The following is a 24,885-nucleotide window of genomic DNA, read 5'->3' on the forward strand; positions in this document are numbered from 1 at the left end:
TAGCGGTCCAAGCGTGGTCAGAGGCAAGCCAAGGTCAGTACTGGGTATCAGTCCGAGGAGGTACACCCTGGGTTACAGGAAGTGGAACAAACTCAGGAACGGAGGAACACAGGAGCAGGCACTGGAACACAGGAGCAACACAGGAACACCGGAACGAGAACTGGAACACAGGAACAGACACGGGAACACTGGAACAAGCACAGGAATTCAGGAACACAGGAACTCGGGAACGAGGACGGCAACTAGCTCACAATAAGTGACGACCCATTTGCCAAGGCAAGAAATGGAGGGCTGAGCCCTGCCTTTTATGCAGGGTTTTGATGATTTAAGCAGTTCAACTAGTCTCTAAATATTAATAACATTCTTCATTGCCTCCAATGTGGTTTCCGGAAAAACCACAGTACAGAAACTTTATTAGTTTCTGTAATGGATTATGTGCTTTGCTATCTAGATACTATTGGAATAGTAATAGCAGTATTTTTAGATATCATTGCAGCATATGATACCATAGCCCTTGCTGCAATGCTTAAGAGACATTGGCATAGGTGAACAAGTTTATGAATGGTTTAGATCAGTGGTTCTCAACCTTTTTTGGCCAGGACACACCTGACAGATGGTTCTCACATGCGTGACACACTGAACATGTGACCGTCATGGGGCTATATGTAAACATACACGCTGCACCCAAGGGAACCCCCTCGACACCCGACAATGGGTCAGAACAGAACTAGGTCCTTACCCATACAACTCACCATACAAGAAAGATATTCTGGTTCTGGTGACATCTTAGTAAAAGCAAAACAAACTCTCTTTACTACTAAGTACAATAGCCTTCCTTATGAAAAGAGAGTAATTTACCACTAATGCATATCCTATTGAGAAAACACAACAAATACGATTGATACAAATGCCTACATGCTAGTAAAATACCTCACCTCGGTCACACACCCAGAACTGACCTTCACCAAGGACGGACAGACCACAAATTATAAATATGGAGACAGGAACTGGAATGGAAAACCAAAAAAACCATTCTGCATGCAGTGCAAACCTGGAGAAATGGAAACAAATATAGCACCTAACATAGTCCCAGGATCTGCAATAATGCATACAAACTAATGCACACAAAGTTACACCTGCTTCATGGCATGCACTCCAACAGTAACAACCCTATCTATAAAAATGCAACACTACAAATATTAAACTAGGCCCTAAACACCAATATACTTCCTATTAGGAAAACAGAACAAGCCAAGCTGCTATAGAACCCCACGCAGAAATAATTGTAAAACTATACTAATAAATGTTTCAGAACAGCTGATCAACAGAATAACATCCAACAATTAAAAACTCATAAAAATTATTTTAAAAATTGTCCAAATACCAATTAAATATTTCAAAACAGACAGATTACATAATACCCAATAATTAAAATGGCAGTCAATCAAGAAAATAAACTTAAAAAGACATCTTTACTTAGCATCTCCAGCAACTCTTTCTCTTCCAGGCCAAAAGCACACACCAGAAGCAGCAGCAGCTGCTGAAACTGTATCCTCACGATCCTCTTCTTAGGGCCCTCAACCAGGCACTCACTCACACACACAACCCAAATTAGACCCCATGACCAGTCTTGGTCTCTCATGCACACACCAGTCATCTTCCTGACCAGTCTCTATCTCTCACCCAGAAACACATCACCTCCCTGACCAGTCTCTCTCTCAATCACACACATATACAAGCTCAAAATCACACACAAATGCTCTCGCACCCATTCATACCCACACGCACCAGCTCACACCCATTCACACCCACAAACACCAGCTTGCACCCATTCACACCCACACACACCAGCCCTCACCCAGGCTCACATTCACACCCACACCCACACCCATTCACACCACACCCAGGCTCCCATTCACACCTACACCCATTCACACCACACCCAGGGGATGAGCTCCCGTGACGGCCTTGATTCACTGGGTCGGGCTTCCTCTTCACCGCCACAGGGATGAGCTCCCATGGCGGCCCTGCTTCGTCGGGGTCAGGTTTCCTCTTCACCGCCATGGGGATGAGCTCCCATGGCGGCCTTGCTTCATTCATTTATTTATTTATTTAAGGCTTTTTCTATACCGGAGTTCAGGTAACAGGGTTACTAATCACTTCGGTTTACATTTCAAACAAGGGTCGGGCTTCCTCTTCACCGCCACAGGGATGAGCTCCCATGGTGGCCTTGCTTCATTGGGGTTCGGTTTTCCTTGGTCTCGCTTCTTCACTGCCACTCCTCCCAACCCCCCACCACGGCCTATGCTATGTCCCTTCTTCCTGCCTCACCACCAATCAGAAGCTTCTGCCCTTCTTTCTACTTCCACTGGCAGGTAAAAAGGAGGAGGCTTCCGATTGCCCTACGTGGGGGCAGGGAATGGGGAAGCACAAGCAGGGCAATGGGACACCGGGTGCCATGAGACATCTGCCGGTGCTTGTTGACACACCGGTTGAGAATCGCTGCAATAGATTATGGGTTGTGTTTTTGTTTTAAACTGATAATTGTTAACTATTAGGGTTTTGAAAAGCAAATGCCTGAGTAGAGGGAACCCAGCTGTAATGCTTTGATGCCTGAGATCCGATTCACTCATTACACAGTCAAGGGTTCTGTCAGGGCTTTGTATCCTGTTCTGTTTCCGGAGGTTAGGGAGTCATTTTTTGGAGGGGGTTAGAGTTTGAATATGCTGTGCATCTTCCCAATAATGCACTGTCTGGATGCAGATAAGATTCATTTCACAGGGAAAAGAAAAATGGTTTCCTTCCTCCACACTAGAATTTGGTTGTTTCTAACACAAATTATATTTTGAAGGCAGCTTATACCATAATGGAGTGAATGGAGTAATTCCACTGGGAAATACTGGAGGCCAGCTGGCCAATAGGATCGTTTGTACGGCTGAACTCTGTCAGTTTAGTGGCAGCCAATAACAGAGTTCCTCTCATACACTAAGTGACTCAGACGCCAGCCAATGAGGTGTAGAGGCAGGAGTGTGAGGCACCAATGGGGGTAGAGATGGGGTGTATAGGGAATCAATGAGGGTTAGAGGTGTGTGAAGCACCAATGAGAGTGAAAGCTGTGTGTGTGTGTGTGTGAGGAACCAATGGGAAGTGTGTGCTCATGTTTCCTTGTCCTCCTGAGCACCTGTTTTATTTCTCAGTCATCTAGTAGCTGAGCTGATTCTCTTATAGTTTTTGCTTTGAATATACTTGAAAAAGCTTTTATTAATTTTTGCTTCTCTGGCAAGCTACTTCTCAAATTCTTTCTACATCTAACTTGCCAATGCTTATGCACTTGCCTATTTTCTTCATTTGGGTCTACTGTCCATTTTTTGAGAGATGCCCTTTTGGCTTTAATTCCACTTTCACCTCACTATTAAATCATGCTGGCAGTCATTTGGTCTTCCTTAGACCTTTTTAATGCATGGAATACATTTTATCTGGGCTTCCAAGATGGTATTTTTAAACCTTGTCCATGCCTCATGCAAACTTTTAACCTTTGCAACTACTCCTGCAGGATTGTTATCAGGCTTGGCTCTATGTCATCCTTTACTTACAGTGCCACCGCTTCACCAATTTGATCTGCCCTGTCACATCAATAATTATATTATACCCTGGTGATTATTCTCATTCTCCCATGTCTCTGAAATGCCTCTAATGTCTATATCCTCGTAAAATGCAATGCATTCTAATTCTCCAGCCTTACTACTCAGAAGTCTGGCATTTACATACACACATTTTAATATTATTTGTAATTTTATTTCTATTTTTATTCAAAACCTGCTTTTTAGCAGAAGATACAGGCAATGCAGAGTCATTCACATCTGTGTGCTGTTTATCTACATCCATCTGGCTACTTCAGCTTTAACTACAACCTATCTACTGGAATATTCTAATTTCCCTGTGTTACAAAATATCTTTGGAAGATACATCCCTCTGAACCATACACTTCTGAGTAACTATTGTTTTTTCCCTCATGGTTTAGTTGAAAAGCTGCTCTATCTCCTTTTTACATGTTATTTGAGTTCCACCCTAATTAAATGGAGCCCATCTCATCAGAACAGGCTCTCAGTTCCCCAGAAGAAAGCAATCTTAGAGGTTCTGGATTTCAGTTTCCTACCTAAAACCTTAAATTTAACCCCCAGAACCTTCCTCCTGCACTTTCCTTTGCCATTGGTACTCCCGTGTACCACGGCATTGCCTCTTCCTCAGCACTTTCTAAAATCTAATCTAGGTGTCACGTGAGGTCCGTTACCTTTGCACCAGGCAGGCAAATTAACGCCCACCAGCCACCCTGCTATCTACATTCCAAGTGTTCAAACCGCCAGCTATAATGGCCATCCTAGGCCATCCCTCCTGGGTACAAATTCCACTTTGCAAAGCGTTTTGTTACCTCTTCTCCCCAAGCCAGGACCTGTCTTGCCCCCTTTTCTGTGTCCCCTGCTTCCCCTTTCCCTGTGTATCTTTTCTGTCGTGCTTTCCTTTGGTTGCATTGTAAGCCCCTAGGATTGCACACCTCATAAGTTCATATCCGTATGTCTCATCATTGGTTCTTATTTTGTAAATCTTTATTTGATTCTCATGCTGTTATATTCTCCTTTTATATGCACAATGCAATGTACATTGATGGAGCTACATAAAACAAAAAGAATTAATAATAATTCTTTCAAACTAAAACAGTAGCTTCGGGTTTTTATCCTTCCTAATAGAAACAATAACTTCCAATTGCCTTTGTCGCAGATGCAGAGAACAAAATATTAAGAGCTTTAAAAATTGCTGTGTCGATTGTGGTTCTCTCTGTGTTCTTTCACGCTTTCTTGGTCCTCACTTGGTTCTTTCCCCCAGGACATGCTGCTGCTGCTCTACCAGGAAGGCCCCGCTACCAAGGGCATCTTCAGACGGTCCGCCAACGCCAAGATCTGTAAGGAGCTGAAGGAGAAGCTTAATTCCGGTGACGAGGTGCAGATGTCCGGAGAGTCCGTCTTTGTGGCTGCTGCAGTCATCACAGTAAGTTATGGGATGATCTGCCTTTTAGCACATGAACGTGTGATTGAGGAGGCGTCCTGGGAGGTTAATTCTAGCCTCACCTCTCTCTGCCATCTCGGGCAACTCACATTACCTCGCTGTATCTCCAGAACCCAGCTGAAATCAAGAGACTACACTTTAGTTAGGATTGTTATAGATTGGTGTACCTTGGCTGGATGAGAGGAGTGCTTTACGTTGGACCGCTGCCTTTTCCTGTTTGGATAACCCTGCACTGGGTTTCCCATGGTGATAGCAAGATAGAAAAGAATTGCTTTTTCCTTAGCCTCAGAAGGATGGAATATAATTTGTCAAATTCCGCTCCAAAACTTGCCAGCATGAACTATCTTCAAAAAAAACGTTTTTTTTTGTTTTTTTTTGTTTATAGGAAATTTGCCAATAATATTACATTTTGTGCAATTAATTCTACGCTGTATCAAAGGACAAGGTCCTCTATTTATGGGAACGAGTCATAAACTTCCGTGAATAATCTTGTCCTCTGATTGGCCAGTGGAGTTGAGTCACTGTTATGGAAGATCAGATGCGTCGTTACGATATAATGTGGATGTGATGGCGTACAGATGTTACCCCGCTCACACACGCACTCAGGTTTGCTGCCCACAGAGAAACTTTGCATCGTTGGAAGGTTGGGGCAGTGCAGATGAATGTAGAAACGAGGTGTCCTTTCTCTTCTGTGAAAGAAATGTAAAGTAAATCATTTATACAACACTTAATCCAAAAAAGGAGTGTTTATTGTGAGGGGGGTTAGGGTGTGACTTTTTCACTGGTGAAAACAGTTTCTGGGAGGCGAGAGTGGAGCATAAACCTTATCGAGGGACGATATCAAACAAAGACTACGTGGTTGGCACGAGGGAAGGAAAAGAGGAAGGATTTCATGGTCCGCCATCTTGGCTCCTATGAATCCCAGCAGAGTTTTGAAAGAAATTCCAATAATGCATTGCAGGCTGTGAAGGTGTGTCACTGGGGTCTCCTCACAGCTGCAGAATTCCCCTTTTGCTAGTTTATTTCCGCTGCCTTCGGGGACAGGCATCTTGGCCGTCACTTGCAGGCCACAGTAAGTACATGAAGAGGGGCTGCATATGTAGAATGAGCGCGGGACGTCAGGAGAAGGGATTTTCTGTTTCCCAGAATGAAAGAAAAGCGCAAAGTAAAGTAACCAAGCTGCTGTGCATGTGTCTTTTTAATTCAGGATTTTCTGCGCAATATCCCTGACAGTGTTCTGTCCTCAGAACTGTACAGCTTATGGATGGAGGCCACGGAGATGGAGCAGAACGACTATAAGGTGGAAGCCATGAAAAGGTTTGCAAGGCTCAGTTTGTATTCATGGCGAGGGAGAGGGAGGAATGGAAAAAGGGTATCCCTTAGGGATGTGCAGACAGATACTTTTTTTTTTTTTTTTGCTTCGTTTTAATTGTGGAGGATTTCTTTGTTTTTTGTTTCATTTCTTTTTGCTTCTTTAAAAAAAAAAACCCACACAAACATAAAATGAAATAAAAAAAACAAACAAAAAGGCTTCTGCATCCTCTTACCCTGCAGTAGGAGATTTCCTGGCGGGAAAGGTGCGCCCTGCTGCCGGCGCCTCCTTGTAGAGCAGAACTGACCCACGGCCCTGGCCATGCTCGGCCCCAGGCTGGGAGGAGGGGCCGAGACCGGAATTTTTATGGTGGTGGTGATGGCGTTTATTCCTTTTTTTTAATAAACACAACAAATACAGTTTTCTGCCTTTTTTTGTTTTTTGTTTTTCATTTTGTTCTAAACACAAATTGAAAGAAAACAGGAAATCTTGTAAAAATGTCCTATTTCCTTTCAAATGAATGTACATCCCTGTTATACATTAGCGCAGGAAGTAATTCAACTTTTAAGTTCAGCTTAAGGACCCCCAAGCCACCCTGTCAGAAAGGGTCCCCAGGGCAGAGGGCTCCACCTCAGAAGATCCGGGGGCAGCTGCAAGTAGGTCCCCTTCCTTCCTTCCTTCCGGGTTGCTTAGGTACAATCTCTGCCACTGCTGTGTCAGACGCCACTGAGGGGGTCCTGAGGTACGCGGTACGAAGCCGAGCTAAATGCAAGACAATCATAGTGAAAATGTCCCAACATTTCCAAAACACCGATGCAAAGCCGATTTTTTTGCAGTTTCCCCCTCCCCATATTCAGGTGTCCGTCAAGTAAGTCACTTGACCGAGTCACATGATAATAATAATAATAATAATGAAGCCATCCTGTCCTTAGCAAACAGTTACTGTTTGTAGACTGCCTTGTGTACCACCCATGGGAAGCACCGAGATATCAGAAACGGAGCTGAAGGCTTTGTGGAGCTATTGGCGTACAGAGGGGCTGACGCAATAAGATGCGCGCTGAAAACCGGCGTTTAACACGAGCGCCCATATCCCTAACGCGCTCACAGCTACATCTCCTGGGTGCCCGATGCAGTATAAAAACGATGGGCTGCTTAAAAAAGGGCGTCCTGGGGGATAATTGTGTGTCCCCAGCACTCAAATGCATCGGGCGCCCACAATTGCAACTGGCACTCAGTATGAGCCTCTGTTTGCATCCCGCTTCTTCAGGGCGATTTCGTTGTTATTTTGCTGAGGTTGCTGAAGATGCCTGTAGCTAAGTATCCCTTGCTTTGAGGGTCTATATTCTGCGGCCGTAAGATATATATATTTTTTTAAATCAAGCCAATATACATTTATTTTCCAACACAAGCAGTAAATTTAAGTGTCACAATGATACTAAGTGGGAAGATACACACACAGAGGACTGAATTTTTAAATTTCTCATGAGCCCTTGAATCGTAGATTGACTTTATGCCACCTCTGGAGCTGGCATTAAATTTGCTGTGCTAAAAAGTGTGCGTCGGGCGCCCGGCACTTTCCCGCATCAGGGGGTAATAGCTAATGTCCTCATCTACACGTGATGGGCACCAACGGCTATGCATTTGTTTGGCCGCACGATTTGGCCGCTCTAATCTCCTTATTGCATTGGGTGCTAGTCTAGCGCATCCAAAACTCGTAGACCGTGCACTAGGCTGAGCGTATTTTATTGCATCACTCCCATAATGCATCACTAGATAGGGAATGCAGGATTACAGAATCATAGTAACATGGTGATAGCAAATAAAGACCAAAATGGCCCAGCAAGGGGTTTAAGTTGTAACTAGCACTCCATGCAAGTTACTCCCATGCCTTCTGTTAAGGGTAGTAACTGCCTCTCTGTACAGGTTACCCCCCATGCCTTCTGTTAACGAGAGTAACTACTGCTCCATGCAGGTTACCTCCAATCGTTTTGTTAAGGATAGTAAATGCCGCTCCATGCAGGTTACCCCCACACCTTCTGTCAAGGGTAGTAACTGCCACTCCATGCAAGTTACTCCCATGCCTTCTGTTAAGGACAGTAACTAACACTGCATACAGGTTACCCCATGCCTTCTATTAACGATAGTAACCACTGCTCCATGCACGTCACCTCCATGCCTTCTGTTAAGGACAGTGGGCCGGATTTTAATATCTACGCCCGATTTTATAAAATCTGGGGTCGGCGCGCAAGGGGGTGCACACGTGTGCACCTTGCACGCACCGAGCCCTAGGGGAGCCCCGATGGCTTTCCCCGTTCCCTCCGAGGCCGCTCCGAAATCGGAGCGGCCTCGGAGGGAACTTACCTTCGGGCCCCCCCCCCCCCACCACCTTCCTCTCCCTTCCCCTATCTATCCCACCCCCCAGCCCTACCTAAATCCTACCCCCATCATTATTTTATTAGTTGCGCTTGCATCCAGGCAGGCGTAGGTTGCACGCGCCGGCCAACAGCCAGCCCGCGATCCCGGGCACAGGGGTAAATGGCCGCTGTGCCTGGAGGCTCTGGCCACGCCCCCGGACCGCCCTGTCCCACCCCTTTTTTCGAGCCCCGGGACATACGCGCATCCTGGGGCCTTTTGAAAATAGACCCGGCACGCGTAACCCCCCCTATGCGCGTAAATCCACCTGGATTTACGCCCGTAGGCTTTGAAAATTTGCCCCAATAACTGTCGCTCCGTACTGGTTACCCCAATGCTTTCTGTTTAGTAAATGCCACTCTATGGGGGTTACCCCTATTTCTTCTTTTAAAGGTGGCAACTGCCGCTCCATGGAGGTTACTCCACGCCTTCTATAAAGGGCAATGACTGCCGCTCCATGCAGATTACCCCCCAAACCTTATGTTAAGGGTAGAAACTCCCAAGCCTTATGTTAAGAGTAGTATCTCCTGCTCCATGCAGGTCACCCCCATGCCTTCTGTTAAGGGTAGCAAGTGCCACTCCATGCAGGTTACCCTCAAGCCTTATGTTAAGGATAGTAACTGCCGCTCCATGCAGGTTACCCCCCATGCCTTCTGTTAAGGGCAATAACTGCCATTCCATGCAGGTTACCCCTATGTTTTGTTAAGGATAGTAGCTGCTGCTCCATACTGGTTACCCCCTTGTTTTTATTAAGGTAGTAACTGCCACTCCATGCAGATTACCCCCATGCCTTCTGTTAAGGGCAGTAACTGAGGTTCCGTGCAGGTTACCCCCATGCCTTCTATTAAGGGTAGCAAGTGCCACTCCATGCAGATTACCCTCAAGCCTTATGTTAAGGATAGTAACTGCCATTCCATGCAGGTTACCCCTATGCTTTGTTAAGGATAGTAGCTGCTGCTCCATACTGGTTACCCCCATGTTTTTATTAAGGTAGTAACTGCCACTCCATGCAGATTACCCCCATGCCTTCTGTTAAGGGCAGTAACTGCTGCTCCGTGTAGGTCACCACAGGACTTCATTACCATCCTAGTGATCCTTTGCTTTTGTCGCATGCCTTTCTGAATTCTGTACTGTTTTTGTCTCCTCCACTGGAAGGCAATTCCAGGCATCCACTACTCTTGCCATGGAAAACATATTTTTTTTATGTTGGTCCTACTGTCCCCCACTAAAAGGCTTGCTTGTTGTGCTTTATCAATATCCGCCAGTCTGTATCTTATCCCCCCTGTCTCTCCTCTCCTCAAGTCTCACAAAGACCCCCTGGAGAAATCAATGTACAAGCCCCAATGCAACGTGCTTTTAAAGTGTCTGGGGCAGTGTTGGAGGGTGTTCTTGGAGGCCCCTTGAAGCCCTTGGTTGAGTTGCTTTCTGAAAGAAAATAATGTCTTACCCTGTGGAGCCAGCAGCACACCTCAGACTTCTGTAGGTGCTAAGTGGACAGCGATTGCATGGAAATGAAGCTCGGATTTTGTGGAAGCTGGTTTGCTCAGCTGTGCTTTTTTCACTGACAGTCTTCTTCTTCTTCTTCTTCTGCTTTTTAGGTTACTGGAGCAGCTGCCAGAAGCCAATGCCGTTTTGCTGAGACACCTGTTTGCAGTTCTGCGGCACATCGAGGAGAATTCTGAGGAGAACCAGATGACTGCATTCAACCTTGCTCTCTGCATTGCTCCAAACATGCTGTGGCGTACCACCACCACCAGCCCTGAGGAGGAAAGCAGGTCCACAAGAAAGGTAAAACCTTCACCCCCACCAAGCCCCTCACCCATCTGCTTCATTGCTGCAGAACTGGTGAAGGCTTCTCAGCCTAAATTCTGACCAAGAGCCAAAGACGGATCCTTCTAGACTTTTCGGCTGAGACTGCGATCCCATGTAACATGGAGGGAGGTTAAAGCCATGCTACCCAACCCCACTGGGGACATAACACTGGACACTAGCCAACCTGGCAGGATGAAAACCCCTGTTAAATAAGAAATCACGCATAAGGATGGATTCAGTAATGCGCTCGCATGGAAGAATGCAGTGCTATGTGCTGTTAGCTTCTTGCAGTTTCATTTGCATGACAAAGTTCAGGCTAAACTCCAGGGTTTTGTTAACCTAACAATCACAGGCCACAGGCTGCTAGACTGCACCATTTACCCAGGTCCCTCAGCTTGTCTGTATGTGCTGTGTAAAGTACGTGGTGATTGCCCCTTTGGTACAGATTTATCTTGAGGGGTGGGATTTGCTGAAGTTTGCACAGCATTATTAATGCTGTCTCGAACCCAAGATCTTATTCTGCCTTATTACTTCATTAGTATAGGCAATGGGCCAACCTGGCGGTGGCGATACACCCTGTTATGTGCAGGACCTGAGTTCCATTCCCAGTCGGGTCTTCTGCTCCCTGGGCCCACTGGGCCTGGGCATGCCATGGAGGTAGCATTCACAGCCCGTGGCAGGGAGGGTATCGTAGTCATCATGGTTGGATTTAGGGCCCTCAATTGCAAAGGTCCAGAAGGAGCCCTGATGCATGGCCCCCAGCCCAGGGCTGTCACTGCTATAACTGGGCTAAGTGAGTTGGGAGGGGGGAGAGGAGATATAAAATAGATGGTGGTTGTGAATGAAGGCTCATGGTGAAAAATCTGGATGCACAAAGGAAGAGGGGGATACTGCTGGGCCCAAAAAAATAAAAAGCATATAGGCAAGAATGTCTGTTCTAAGAAAGCCTAACTAGATTGAACTAGAAGATTTGTATTTATATTGTCCCTAGCTGTAAGCGTGATCCCACTACTATATCAATTTCCCAGGTGGCCTTGCTGGTGCAGTTTCTCATTGAAAACTATGACAAAATCTTTGGAGACGATACTGCATCATTGTTTCGAACATCAGACGAAGAGCAATTAGTGAGCACGGAAGATTTATTGGGTAAGTAACTGATCTGCCACAGGAGGTAGAGGTCCGAGCTGTTTCCCGTGGCCGCCTAATTACAGAACCTCTGAGCATAAAAACCATTTACAGTAAGGGGGCCTTAGGGCTTATATCAAGCCGCAACTTTGGGAGTCGCACATGTGTCTGTATGCATGCATGTGTAAGTCCTTTCCTAGGCCTTTAACCCCTGGAGAGACTGGTGCGATCCAGGACCATATTGCTTGGAGTGTTTAACATTCAGGTTAGGGTCACCCATAACAAACAGGCCTGTGAGAAGTGTGGAAGCAGGGCAGAAGTGCAAGCAGCAGAAACACCTTACCTCCACTGCAGCACCAACAATTCAAGGAAGCATCCCCTGCCCATTGCGCCACAGACAGCTCAAAGCACAGATCGGTCCGATTAGTCACTCAGACACCAGATAAACTTGTGATGTCATTCTCAGCTTCGTACTTGAAGGACGAACAACATATGTGTGTCTGTACAGCTCACTGGAAGTCTGCAGGCTCTGAACCTCTGGTTCATGTGAATTTTGCAGGTCCACGGAATTTGGCATCAGGCATCTTAGGGTTAATCAAGTTTCTACAATATTGCAGTCTTTACAGATAGTCAGGAATGTTCACAGTAAAAAGGAGGAATTAGTTAACACCAATTAGTGCCCCTTTCTTCTGCCCTCTCCATACACAATCATATGATGGTAAAGATTTCAGCCCAGCAGATGCTTTCAATACCTTGCATGTGAATCCCTCTCACACAAGGCTCTTCACCCTGATTTTTTTTATTTCAGAATTGATTACAAACTTCACCTTTTCTTACCTCCCTTTCCCGATTAACTTGTCATTTCAAATGTCACAACTGCTCTGCTTTACAGTACTCACAGCAGGAGAAGGCCAATGAGAGTACTCGAGCCAGGATAAGATTATCTCATTGCGTCCTATCATCCTTTCCCTGTCCGTACCCGGATCAGTCCAGACCATGGGTTGAGCCTCCCGTCCAGCAGATGGAGACAGAGCAAAACTGAAAGGGTATCCTATATCAGGACAGAGCCTACCCTGCAGCCCTTCAGTATTTGTCTGTCTCCAGCAGATGCCAGACAGCTCACCCTGCGGTTCCCTGTTAGCTTGCCCTTCCCCTTCGAGGTTCCTTCTTTGCTTCTTTTCTCTGGGGGCAAGCTCAAGCAAGTATTGATTGAAGTTATTTCTATGTAGAAAAAAAATACTAGTTTTAAATTCTGTCATTTTGTTGACTGTATTAGGGAGACCGTCCTGTCTCCCTCGCTCTTCGGGTTCCTAGGGGGACTTTGCCCGTTGACTTGCTCAGCCTAGGTTCCCTTCCCGGTGACCTCCTTAATTGGGGCGATACTGGTGGTGCCAGTCACTCCCCCCTCAGCCTTCTGCCTTGCCTCAGGACGTCCATTCCTCGGGTGCATACTCAGGGAAGCGCATTCCCCTGTAACTCTCTACTGTAAAAAAAAAAAACAAAAAACAGTAAGAGAAAACAAATAGTAAATTTGTATTTTTTCTGTGGAAATTCAGTGGCAGTAAGGTTTTGGCTCTTAGGGAGGGAGCAGGGTTCGATCTCCTGCTCCTCTCCTCTGGGACTCCCCTATCAGCTGTTTTTTTTTTTTTTTTCCCTCGTGGCTGTGCTGATTCTCTCATGCCTCGTTCAAATTTGTGCTTAGCCTGTGGAGGGCCGGCCTCCCGGCTCTCCAGAGATGGGGTGTGCTCCAGATGCCTCCTGGGTGGGGAGGGCTCCACCGCGGCAGCGCAGAAAACTCAAACCCGGGGACAGGCTTCACGATGCATGGCCAGACCGTTCCCGACCTGGCAAACCGCGGAAACGGCGGCCATTTTGGGTTTTTCTCCCGATGTGGATTCTGCCTCACAGAGGGCAGAGGAGCTGGATTTGCTGGTTTTATCCCCCGATTTGAACCTGGTGTGCTCTCAGGGGGATGCCCCGGACCTCCCCTCATCTCCCTCACCCACCCCCTCCCCCCGCGGGAAAATCGTCTCGGGCCCGATTTACTTCGGATTTTGTGCTCCTTTTGCACAAATCATATCTAGCTAGCCTGCAGGAGGAGGAGGACCCCCCTGCTCCTCCCCCCTCCGAAACTCCCTCGGATGCCCGCACCGCTCCCCCCGCTGTTCCGGATCCACAAGGCCCTGTTTGTGTGCAGGTGGGCCCGGGAGCCCCCCCTCCCTGTGGACCCTCCACAGCCCCCCGTGGACCCTTTTGATGAATTTGATGAGGAGGCTTCGGCTCAGGCCCCCCCCGCTCGAGGGCAACGATCCCCGTGTCTTCCGGTTATTCCATTGGGAGGAGCTGGAACATCCCATACCTTTCGTTCTCCAGGAAATGGGGATTGATGCTCCGCCGGATGATTCTGTGATGGCGGCAATGCCACCAAACACGGACCAGGTCCTGGCGGGACTTAGGGCGCTCCTGCGTACATTCCCCTTTCATCCTATGCATAAACTGCTTCTCCTACGGGAATGGGAAGCCCCTGAGACGGGCCTCTGGGCCGGGAGGGCTATGGATAAGCTCTACCTGCTCCCCAAGGATTGCCTGGACATGCTGAAGATTCCAAAAGTTGACTCTTCTGTTACTGCTGTCACCAAACATACCACTATCCCAGTGGTGGGCGCCACAGCATTATGGGATGTTCAAGACATCAAGCTCGAGTTTTATCTGAAGCGGATCTTTGAGGTCTTAACTCTAGAGGTCTGGGCGACAATCTGCAGCACTCTCATGCAGCGGGCAAGCCTTAGGTGGATGCAACAATTACTCAGTACCCAGGATCTCCCATCTGCAGAGGCAGAGCAGGCGAATGCCCTGTATGACTTGCTTCGAGTCCAGGCCAAGGCAATGGTTTCCTCGGTTTTGGGCAGACGCCTACTCTGGCTGCGCAACTGGTCCGCGGACTCTTCGTCAAAGGCTCAGCCGGGCACACTTCCTTTTAAGGGCAAGTTGCTTCTTGGTGAGGACCTGGAACAGCTTATTAAACCTTGGGTGAGAACAAGGTCCATAAGCTGCCAAAGGATTGCCCTAAACAGTCTAAGTCTTTCTTCCCGACTCGTACCCGCTTCCGGGGGCAACATGGTACGGCAACAGGGCGCGAGGTTCCTATCCCAGAAGAGGCACTTCCAGGTCCCAGTCATGGTCTCATTCCTTTCGGGGTCGTCGTGGCTTCTGAGATGGCAGTCAGCAACACCCGGCCACCAAGTCCGCTCCCCAATGAGATCCGGCCAGTCCATTCCTCCGTACGAAACTTAGGTGGGCGTCTTTCTCTGTTTCGCGAGGAGTGGGCCAAAATCATGTCCAATCAATGGGTTCTCGAGGTGATAGAACATGGTTACGCGTTAAAGTTTGCCCGGCTCCTACCGGATCTTTATCTCGTTTCTCCTTGCGGTCCATTAAAGAGGCCTGCAGTCTGTCAAACCCTAGCCAGGCTCCAGGAACTGGGGGCGATTATCCCGGTGCCATTGCAGGAACAAGGCGCCGCCCAGTATTCCATTTACTTCGTCGTGCCCAAGAAGGACAATGCCTTCCGTCCAATCCTGGATCTCAAGCGAGTCAACCAAGCTCTCAAGGTTCCCCATTTCCGAATGGAGACCCTGAGGGCAGTGATAGCGGCGGTCTGCCCTGGCGAATTTCTCCCTCGAGCCTCCCTCGACTTGATGGAGGCTTACCTTCACATGCCGATTCGATGAGAGCATCAGAGATTTCTCCGATTCCATATCCTGGACCAGCACTTCCAGTTCAGGGCTCTACCCTTTGGCCTTGCCACTGCTTCTCACACTTTTACCAAGATCATGGTATTCGTGGCGACTGCACTCCGCCGAGAAGGAGTCCTAGTCCACCCTTATCTGGACAACTGGCTTGTGCAGGCCAAATCCTCCGCTCTGTGCGGTCGCGCAGTCGACAGGTTCCTGGCTCTTCTCACTTCGCTCGGCTGGATAATCAACTTCTCCAAAAGCAATCTCCAGCCCTCCCAGATCGTGGAATTCCTGGGAGCTCGCTTCGACACAAGGGTCAGGAAAGTTTTTCTCCCAGACGCTCAGGCACTCAAGCTCATCGATCAAGTGCGCAGATTTGTTTACCTGCCGCTTCCCACGGCGTGGGATTATCTGCAGGTTCTAGGGACCATGGCTTCCACTATCGACCTGGTCCCCTGGCGTTTGCGCATATGCGTCCATTACAGAAAGCGTTGTTATCCCACTGGCAGCCGGTGTCCGAGCAGTTCCAGGAGACCCTACCTCTCTCCGACTCTACCATAGCAGCCATACAATGGTGGCTGTCGCCAGCGCATCTCCTGAAGGGAATGCCTCTGCTGACTCCTTCATGGGTCATAGTCACGATGGACGCCAGTCTCTCTGGGTGGGGGGCGGTCTGTCAATCTCAAGCGACTCAAGGATATTGGTCCCCACTCCAGTCTCGTTGGCACATCAATCGCCTGGAAGCCTGTGCAGTGCACCTGGCTCTCAAGTTTTTTCTCCCGCTGATCCGCCGCAAAGCAGTTCGAGTTCTGTTGGACAATTCCACCATGGTGGTCTACATCAATCGTTAGGGGGGTACTCGAAGTCGTCTGATGGCGCTGGAAGCCAGCAAGCTCTTCTACTGGGCGGAGAGGCACTTGGATCATCTAGCTGCCTCCCATATAGCGGGCAAGGAAAATGTTCAAGCCGACTTCCTCAGCCATCAACGTCTCGATCCCGGCGAGTGGGAGTTGTCCAACGAGGCAATGGAGCTGATTGTTCGCAGGTGGGGTCCCCCTCACCTGGATCTGATGGCGACTTTGGGCAACGCCAAGGCTCGATTCTTCAGCCGTTGGAGGGAGCATTGCTCGGAGGGAGTAGATGCGTTGGCCCTCCCTTGGCCTCCCGACATTCTCCTCTACATGTTTCCGCCTTGGCTATTAGTGGGAAAGATTCTCAGGAGAATAGAGCTGCACCGGGGACCGGTCATTCTCGTGGCCTCGCAGGCCATGGTTCGCGGATCTGGTAAATCTGGCGAAGGACGGTCCTCTTTGCCTCGGCCATCTCCCCCTTCTTCTTCTTCGGCAAGGTCCCATATATTTCGATCAGGCGGATTGCTTCTGTCTAGTGGCATGGCGTTTGAACGGCGACGGTTGAGGAGAAAAGGTTATAAAGAAGAGGTTATCGCCACTCTGCTTAGGGCTCGTAAGCAGTCTACGTCTCTGGCCTATGTCCATGTCTGGAAGGTTTTTGAGAACACCTGCGTGGAATGGGGTGTTTCAGTGCATTCGCTTTCGGTTTCTATGATTCTCACTTTCCTTCAACGGGGTATATCCAAGGGCCTTTCCGTCAGCTCATTGCGCATACAGATTTCCGACCTCGGTTCCCTCCTGGGCACCATCGAGGGTCAGGCGGTGGCCTCTCACCCAGATGTTGTCCGTTTCCTCAGGGGCGCTAAGCACCTGAAACTGCCTGTCCAGCCCACTGGTCCTTCGGGGAGTCTAAATTTGGTTCTTCGGGCTCTTTGTTCGGCCCCTTTCAAACCTCTCCATCGGGCTACTCTCAAGGACTTGACGCTCAAGACTGTCTTCCTGGTTGCCATTTGCTCCGCCAGGAGGGTGTCGGAGCTTCAAGCTCTGTCTTGCAGAGAACCTTTCCTGCAGTTCTCGGATTTGGGCGTCTCTCTCAAAACCGTACCTTCTTTCTTGCCAAAGGTTGTTTCCTCCTTTCATGTTAATCAGTCGGTTGAGCTCCCCGCGTTTTCTCCTGAGGATATCGCGGGATCCAGGGGCAGTGACCTTCGCTGCCTGGATGTTAAAAGTGTCTTGCTGCGTTACCTTCAGGTTACCAATGACTTCCGGGTATTGGATCATCTTTTTTGTTCTGTGGAGTGGTCCAAATAGGGGCAAACAAGCTTCTAAGACTACGATCGTTCGGTGGTTGAAGAAGGCGATTTCTTCGGCCTACATCTGCAAGGGCCGGGTGGTTCTTGAAGGCTTGAAAGCTCATTCCTTGCATTCTCAGGCTACTTCTTGGGCAGAGAGTCAGTTGGTCTCTCCACAGGAAATATGCAGGGCAGCTACGTGGAAGTCCCTGCATACCTTTGCTTGTCATTACCGCCTTGACGTACAGGTGCCAGTCTTTGGTTCCTTTGGTCGACAGGTGCTTCGAGCGGAACTGTCTCGGTCCCACCCTTTGTAGGGAAGCTTTGGTACATCCCATGGTCTGGACTGATCCAGGTACGTACAGGGAAAGGAACATTAGTTCTTACCTGTTAATTTTCGTTCCTATAATTCCACGGATCAGTCCAGACGCCCTCCCGTGTTCTGTCCGCTCGAACTTTTTCCTGTTTTGTCCTTCTTATATGAGTAATTTGTGTCTCTGCATGGCTCTCTTGGATTTTCATTACAGGCACCGGAAGCATCTTTCACGATGATCTGGGGTAGTCATGCAAGAGTATTTAGTCACACAGTTCATTCAATTGTTCTATTGTTTGATTGTTTACACTAAGTTACTAGTTATTCTGTTACTTGCTTGACCTTATGCCTTTTACTGCTTTGACAATGGTTATACTGAAGGGTTGCAGGGTAGGCTCTGTCCTGATATAGGATACCCTTTCAGTTTTGGTCTGTCTCCATCTGCTGGACAGGAGGCTCAACCAATGGTCTGGACTGATCCGTGGTACTACAGGAACGAAAATTAACAGGTAAGAACTAATTTTCCTGTATTGAATATGCCTTTCATTCCCTCTTCCTCTGTCTCTCGCAGAAATGAATCTGATGCAGCGTGGCAATGACTCCTCAGATGAACTGGAATTTTCCTCTTTGGATCTGGATGGGCCAAAGCATCAGCTGACGGAAGACGTAGATGAACTGTTTGGTGCTTCCAGAAGCTTGCTGCTGGCGGAGGAGACAGCAGAAGATTGGGACCTGTTCAGTGAGATAGCTGCATGCTGCCAGAGCACAGTCAGAAACAGCAATAGTGCAGGCAGCTATGACAAGGACTCCTTCCAATCCATTGGCTTGGTGGGTTCACTGAGTCCGGCCCGAGATCGATGTTCTTCAGAACCAAGCGTCTGCGTCAGCTCAAAGCTTCCCATCTCAAGCCATGAACCAGTGGCCCGACAATCCAGCTGTGATGCAACCATCATGCACAGTCACATTGACTACATTCAGAGGCTCAAACAGCTTCAGATGGAAAGCCAGAGGCTGATAGATGGAGGCCTCAGTCCCAATATGAGCAAAGCAAGACATGGCCTTTGGAGGTCACCGCAGACCCGCTCCAGAATGAAACCGCTGGGTCTTCAGAAAGCAGGCATTTCCAACAGGTCGAGCTTCTCCAGCCTGTCTTCTACCACCACCTCTCCATCTGCTTCGTCATTAAGCTCTTTAGACAGTGCCTTCTCGTACTGCTCTGAATCTTCAGTCTTTAGTCCCTCTGATGCGTCTTCACTGCCTTTTATGTTCGGTACATCTGCCAGATTGCACACATTTTCTCCAGAGAGCTCAAAAAAGACTTTGAAAGAGTGGCATGTGACCCTGCCATCTTCTTTGAGTTGCAGCCCTTGTGACGTGGATGCTTGCTGTGAGTCTGACCAAAAGGATAAGAACAGCAGTAGCATCATAGAAGTAAAGAGTTTCACACAAGTCAATGGGACTGCTGTAGATTGCCATCTCAGTGACAGACATTGTGAATATAAGGAGAAAGCAGTGAAATCTGCAGGAGGCTTTGCAGGAGGAGGAGGTCACAGTTATACACAGGGAACAAAATACCAGCTAGATCACACCTGTTTCCAAGCCAGTGAGATCTCGGAGAATGACCAAGAGATGCACAAGGAGACACCCACGAAGCACATAGAGATTAAAAATCCTGATAGTACCCTTCAAAATCAGGAGAACCTCAAGCGCACAAAGATAACATTTTATATGGCCAAAAATACATTAAGCACTAGATCTCCAGAGGAACAGGAAGACCTGGGATTTTCACTGAGTGACAGCCCCAGCTCCAGCAGCAGCAGTGAAAGCCCAAATACCCAGAACCCACAGACTGTAAAGGGCCACATTCCACAGACTGTGTTTTATGGACAGAACTCTCCCCTGGTTCTTCATTCTGTCTCTAGAAGACATCACCCAGATGAATCCAGCCCTCGGTGGCGGACACAGTGGAAGCACATGTTACAGAAACCTCCCACTGAGGAGACATCGATAGACGTTGCTCATGAGTCATTCAGCAGCGGTCAACAGCCCATAGCCATTAAAACCAACAGCAAGGCCATGAGCACTATCAGCCACACCATTCGTATAATACTTCCTGCATCCGTAAGGAACACGGTGAAGGAATACTTCAAGCACGGTGAGCCCAAGACCTGCTGCGCCCAGGCAGAAGCTGTGGAAAAGGAACTCCTCAGAAGTAAAGCGGAGTGGCACGATAAGGCCAGGGAAGGCCTGGAAAAGGTGCCCCCTGCAGAGGAGTCATTTGTTTAGTGACGGCGCATGGTTCAGCTGCAGACTCCACTTCTGTGTAGTGTGTACACACGTTAGTAACCAAAATGTGGCTGGGAGGCGAGGCGTGGAAAAGGGGTGTGATGTGGGATGACAAGAATTGATGCTTGGTATGGGCGTACCTCGGCTCCCAGTAAAAAACCTTTCTCTCCAGCTTGCCGCCTGCACGAGGCTGGTGAACACTTTCTTTGTCCTCCAAGACCATTTGCTTTAATATTCCAAACCCGAATCGTTTCACAAAGGCCATTTCTGTGTTCAGGGCACCTGTAAAGATTGGGACCAGATTTTAAGGAGTGGGCAACAGATTGCAAAAACTCCTTTCCCACACAACCCTGAGAATTTACAGATACAATTAATTCTTTTTTAAACCAAATTAAGGACTGCAAAAAAAAAAAAGAAAAAAAAGTCCCAGGGATGCATAAAATGTTATGGCATAAATATTAAAATGAAGCCATACTACTTTTCTGAGGTGCAGGTTGCTAGGTTTTATCTGCTATTTCCCATATATTTTTGCAAGGATTATTCAGGATTTTCTAGAGCAGTGTTTCTCGGCCTGGTTCTAGTTTTCAGGCTATCCACAATGATTTGCATTCAGATCTCTCTCATGTATATTCATTGTGGATGATATCCTGAAAAGCAGGCCTGTTGGTGGCTCTTGAGGACTGGAGGGCAAAAAAAAAAAAGAGTCCTAAGGAGGGCTGGAAATGAAACATACTCCCCTGAAATATGTGTCTGTGGGGTCTAAGTGCTTCTTACAGCTCACTTTAGCTCAGCAGCTGGCCCATTCTTTGCAATATGCCAGAAATTCTCATCAGTAATATCAGGCAATAAAACCCTTTTCAGTTAAATATTAATTTCACCAACAAAGTCAATCCCATCAGAGCCATGTGGTGGTCATATTTATGGCCCATTACGGAAGGATTCCAGGTGACCTGATACATGGCCCCAAAACAAGGACTGTTATTAGAGTGAGCTGGGAGGGGAAAAATCTCCAGGTGGTTGTGACTGAACATAAGAATTGCCATACTGGGTCAGACCAAGGGTCCATCAAGCCCAGCATCCTGTTTCCAACAGTGGCCAATCCAGGCCACAAGTACCCAAACATTAAATAGATCCCATCCTACTGATACCAGTAATAGTAGTGGCTATTTTCTAAGTCTACTTGATTAATAGCAGGTAATGGACTTCTCCTCCAAGAACTTATCCAAACCTTTTTTAAACCCAGCTACACTAACTGCACTAACCACATCCCCTGGCAACAAATTCCAGAGTTTAATTGTGCGTTGAGTGAAAAAGAACTTTCTCCAATTAGTTTTAAATGTGCTACATGCTAACTTCATGGAGTGCCCCCTAGTCCCCGGCTCTGGGTGCTAGACCCCAACCCCGATTTTGAGTGACCTGAAAAGGAGGAGAAGGATGAAATGGCTGGCTCAAAAAAAAAAAAAAATCTAGGATAGAGTTTTTTCTGAAAAAAGAGAAAATATTACAAAATTACATATGCCTGAGATATTCCTCCATCTCCTGAGATATATTCTTGATAAAACATGTAAAAATAGACAAAGTAATTGTTTTGCATTTGGACTGTCCATTGCCAGAGGAGCAGAACTTACTGGGTTGTGCTGAATCAGTGGGAGAACACCCCCCCCCCCATTGACCCCATCCTGTTTCCTAACACCCTTTTTCACTAACTGGACAGCAATAACAGATCTGCCACCATAGCCCAGTCCATACCCCTCAGTGAAACACCCAGTACTGCACCCCTGCCCTTCGCCCACCCACTCCCCAGGGATAGCCCTGGCACTCTCACTTTGCATCACAATTTCAAAAGTGCAAAAGATAAGTCAAAATCCAGATTGTTCAACTCTTTGCCCAGAGCTTAAATTTCATTGAAATATTTGCACTGGAAAAGCTGGAACAGTAATTCCACCTAAGTATTAGCACAGATTGTCCTTGCAGTCAGTCACTTTGTCTTAGGGAACCGCATAAAACAAATTCCCCAAAATGTGGTGGGGAAAAAAAGATATTACTGGTTTCACCCAAGTTTTGCAGATGGCGCAAATTTAGTGCAAGATGAAAAATCTTGCATCAAAGAAAAAATATACAGGGATGAAAATCAGTGCTGAACTTTTACCCAGCCTGCAGATAAAGGTTCCCTTGAGATCACATTGGAGCAGCCTGAGCCTCAGATTCCCCTTTAACCAAATCCTTTCAAGCCTGCAGATACCACAGTTCCTTCTCTTACCTGTTATACACGTTTACCACTTGGAAGGCTACTTTTGAGCTGCTTCTGAGTTTATTTAGCCTTTTTTTTTTGGCAAAATTGGGGTCAAGGAAAGGAACATATAATTACTGCCTTAGCAGTGGTTCCAGCAGTTCTGCCATGTATCTTCAGAAAATGAGGATGTCATATCTTGGTAAGCAAGTCAGGCAATCTTCTGGACCTCAGCTGCCAAGCACACCTAGAAATACCGTGTAACTGAATGCCAGAAGCCAAGAGATTTTGTGTTTCCACTGGCACGTGTGCCTCTCGAGTACCAGTAAAAAAGTTCACCATCGCAATTGAGGTCAGTGATTTATAACCAGGGCTGATGGTGGAAGGGCTATCCCTGTGGCTCAGCTTGCAGTGCTGGTGGTGGGCTTTAGATCACCTGTCCGGCAAGGGGTGTCACTATTGCGGTGTGCTCAACCCTGGGGAGGAAGGGGAAATGGCTGTCACTTCTGTGATGGAACAAGCAGCATGGAGTGGAAATCTGATTTTGTCTGCATTTATTAAGGATCATGGGGAACTCATTCCCCTGCACCAGGAAAGAAAAGAAGTGATACGAGCTGAGGGGACAGGGTAAGTTTCCCTTCCCAGAGCACTTGGAAAAGAAAAGAGAGGGATGAACGAGGATGAGCCCTGGAGACAGAGAAGAAAGTGAGAAGCAAAAGGAGTGAGGTAATGATAAGGGAATGGATAAAATGAGGTTGAAGGAGGGAAGGAATAGAGGGGGAGACAAAGAAAGAGAAGCGAGGTTGACAGAAGGACAGTTTGCATCTAAAAAGTAAAACACAATGAACCAGATTATGGCTCAGTTTATTTTAGATTTAAAAATTAGATGGAAATGATAAAAAGAATAACATAAGCCTGAAAGCCACATTACTAACTGGGACCAGAACTGGGTATCAGAAAATCTCAAAGCTGCGTAGCAGGATGAGGCAGCAGGGAAGGGATGTGCGTGTGGCCAGCTGAAATCTGCTAGTTTGTATCTTTGTCATTTGTCATCTTTCTGTCCAAAGTATTGTCTCTCACTCTATCCAAAATCTTTCACATAATTAGAAAAAGGCAAAATGACAGCAGGGGAAGGAAATATTAAGTAAAGTAAACACTGAGAGATTACATCGTGTTTCTCCCATCCAAGAGAAGTTGCACGGCTCAGCAGAGATTGGCTGGATCCCTCCCCCCCGGGAGGGGCTCTACACTCCGGAGCAGGTCAGACTGTGACTGGGCTCTTTCCACCAGCTTTAAAGCTCCGAGGAGTCCCTCGGGTGCTGCACTTCCCGCCTCCTTCACTTGCAAGGTACAGCGCGCATCCAAAGCTGAAACACTGCTGCTGGATCAGTGATATCAGATCATATAAATGTGTTCCCATGCTGGCCTGGAAGTACAACATCTGTTTTGTTTGAGTGTAAAAACGTCTTAAGACATTGATTCCATTATTCAAATCGTTTTTTGAGAAGCATTTATCGCTAAAGTTACATGAAGTGTAGGGAAAAATATATGAAGTTACATGAACTGTAGGGAAAAATAACCCTTGCTGTAATTACACGATGTTAGGTTCCATATTAGGAGCTACCACCCAGGAAAAAGATCTAGGCTTCATAGTGGTTAATACTTTAAAATCATTGGCTCAGTGTGCTGCAGCAGTCAAAAAAGCAAAGGAATTATTAGGAAGGGAATGGTTAATAGAACGGAAAATGTCATAATGCCTCTGTATCGCTACATGGTGAGATCGCACCTTGAATACTGTGTACAATTCTGGTCGCCGTATCTCAAAAAAGATATAGTTGCGATGGAGAAGGTACAGAGAAGGGCAACCAAAATGATAAAGGGGATGGAACAGCTCCCCTATGAGGAAAGGCTGAAGAGGTTAGGGCTGTTCAGCTTGGAGAAGAGACGGCTGAGGGGGGGGATATGATAGAGGTTTTTAAAATCATGAGAGGTCTTGAATGAGTAGATATGACTCGGTTATTTACACTTTCGAATAATAGAAGGACTAGGGGGCATTCCATGTAGCACATTTAAGACTAATCGGAGAAAATTATTTTTCACTCAACGCACAATAAAGCTCTGGAATTTGTTGCCAGAGGATGTGGTTAGTGTAGCTGGGTTCAAAAAAGGTTTGGATAAGTTCTTGGAGGAGCCTGCACTGTAATATAATTGATTAATAGCCATTAATCAATTATACTTAAGGAATAGCCACTGCTATTAATTGCATCAGTAGCATGGGTTCTTCTTAGTGTTTGGGTAATTGCCAGGTTCTTGTGGCCTGGTTTTGGCCTCTGTTGGAAACAGGATGGTGGGCTTGATGGACCCTTGGTCTGACCCAGCATGGCAATTTTTTATGTTCTTATGTCATTAAGATCCTGCAGGTGAAACGCTGAAAGGTGGGTGAGCGAACGCCTT

General features: G+C 47.3%; 1 protein-coding gene across 1 annotated transcript in view; it reads left to right on the forward strand.

The window, feature by feature from the left end:
- The window catches only part of LOC115094469 (rho GTPase-activating protein 20-like), a 146,969-nt gene extending 126,312 nt beyond the window's left edge, over positions 1–20,657 (forward strand). Inside the window, exons 11-15 of the mRNA XM_029607554.1 lie at positions 4,882–5,043; positions 6,269–6,378; positions 10,384–10,573; positions 11,626–11,743; positions 18,487–20,657. Of these exons, the coding sequence (XP_029463414.1) occupies positions 4,882–5,043; positions 6,269–6,378; positions 10,384–10,573; positions 11,626–11,743; positions 18,487–20,201 (2,295 nt within the window). The 3' untranslated portion in view covers positions 20,202–20,657. The remainder of the gene's footprint in view (positions 1–4,881; positions 5,044–6,268; positions 6,379–10,383; positions 10,574–11,625; positions 11,744–18,486) is intronic.
- Positions 20,658–24,885: the final 4,228 nt, after the last annotated feature.

This window comes from Rhinatrema bivittatum, chromosome 6, assembly GCF_901001135.1.
Source record: "Rhinatrema bivittatum chromosome 6, aRhiBiv1.1, whole genome shotgun sequence".
Classification (NCBI taxonomy): Eukaryota; Metazoa; Chordata; class Amphibia; order Gymnophiona; family Rhinatrematidae; genus Rhinatrema; species Rhinatrema bivittatum.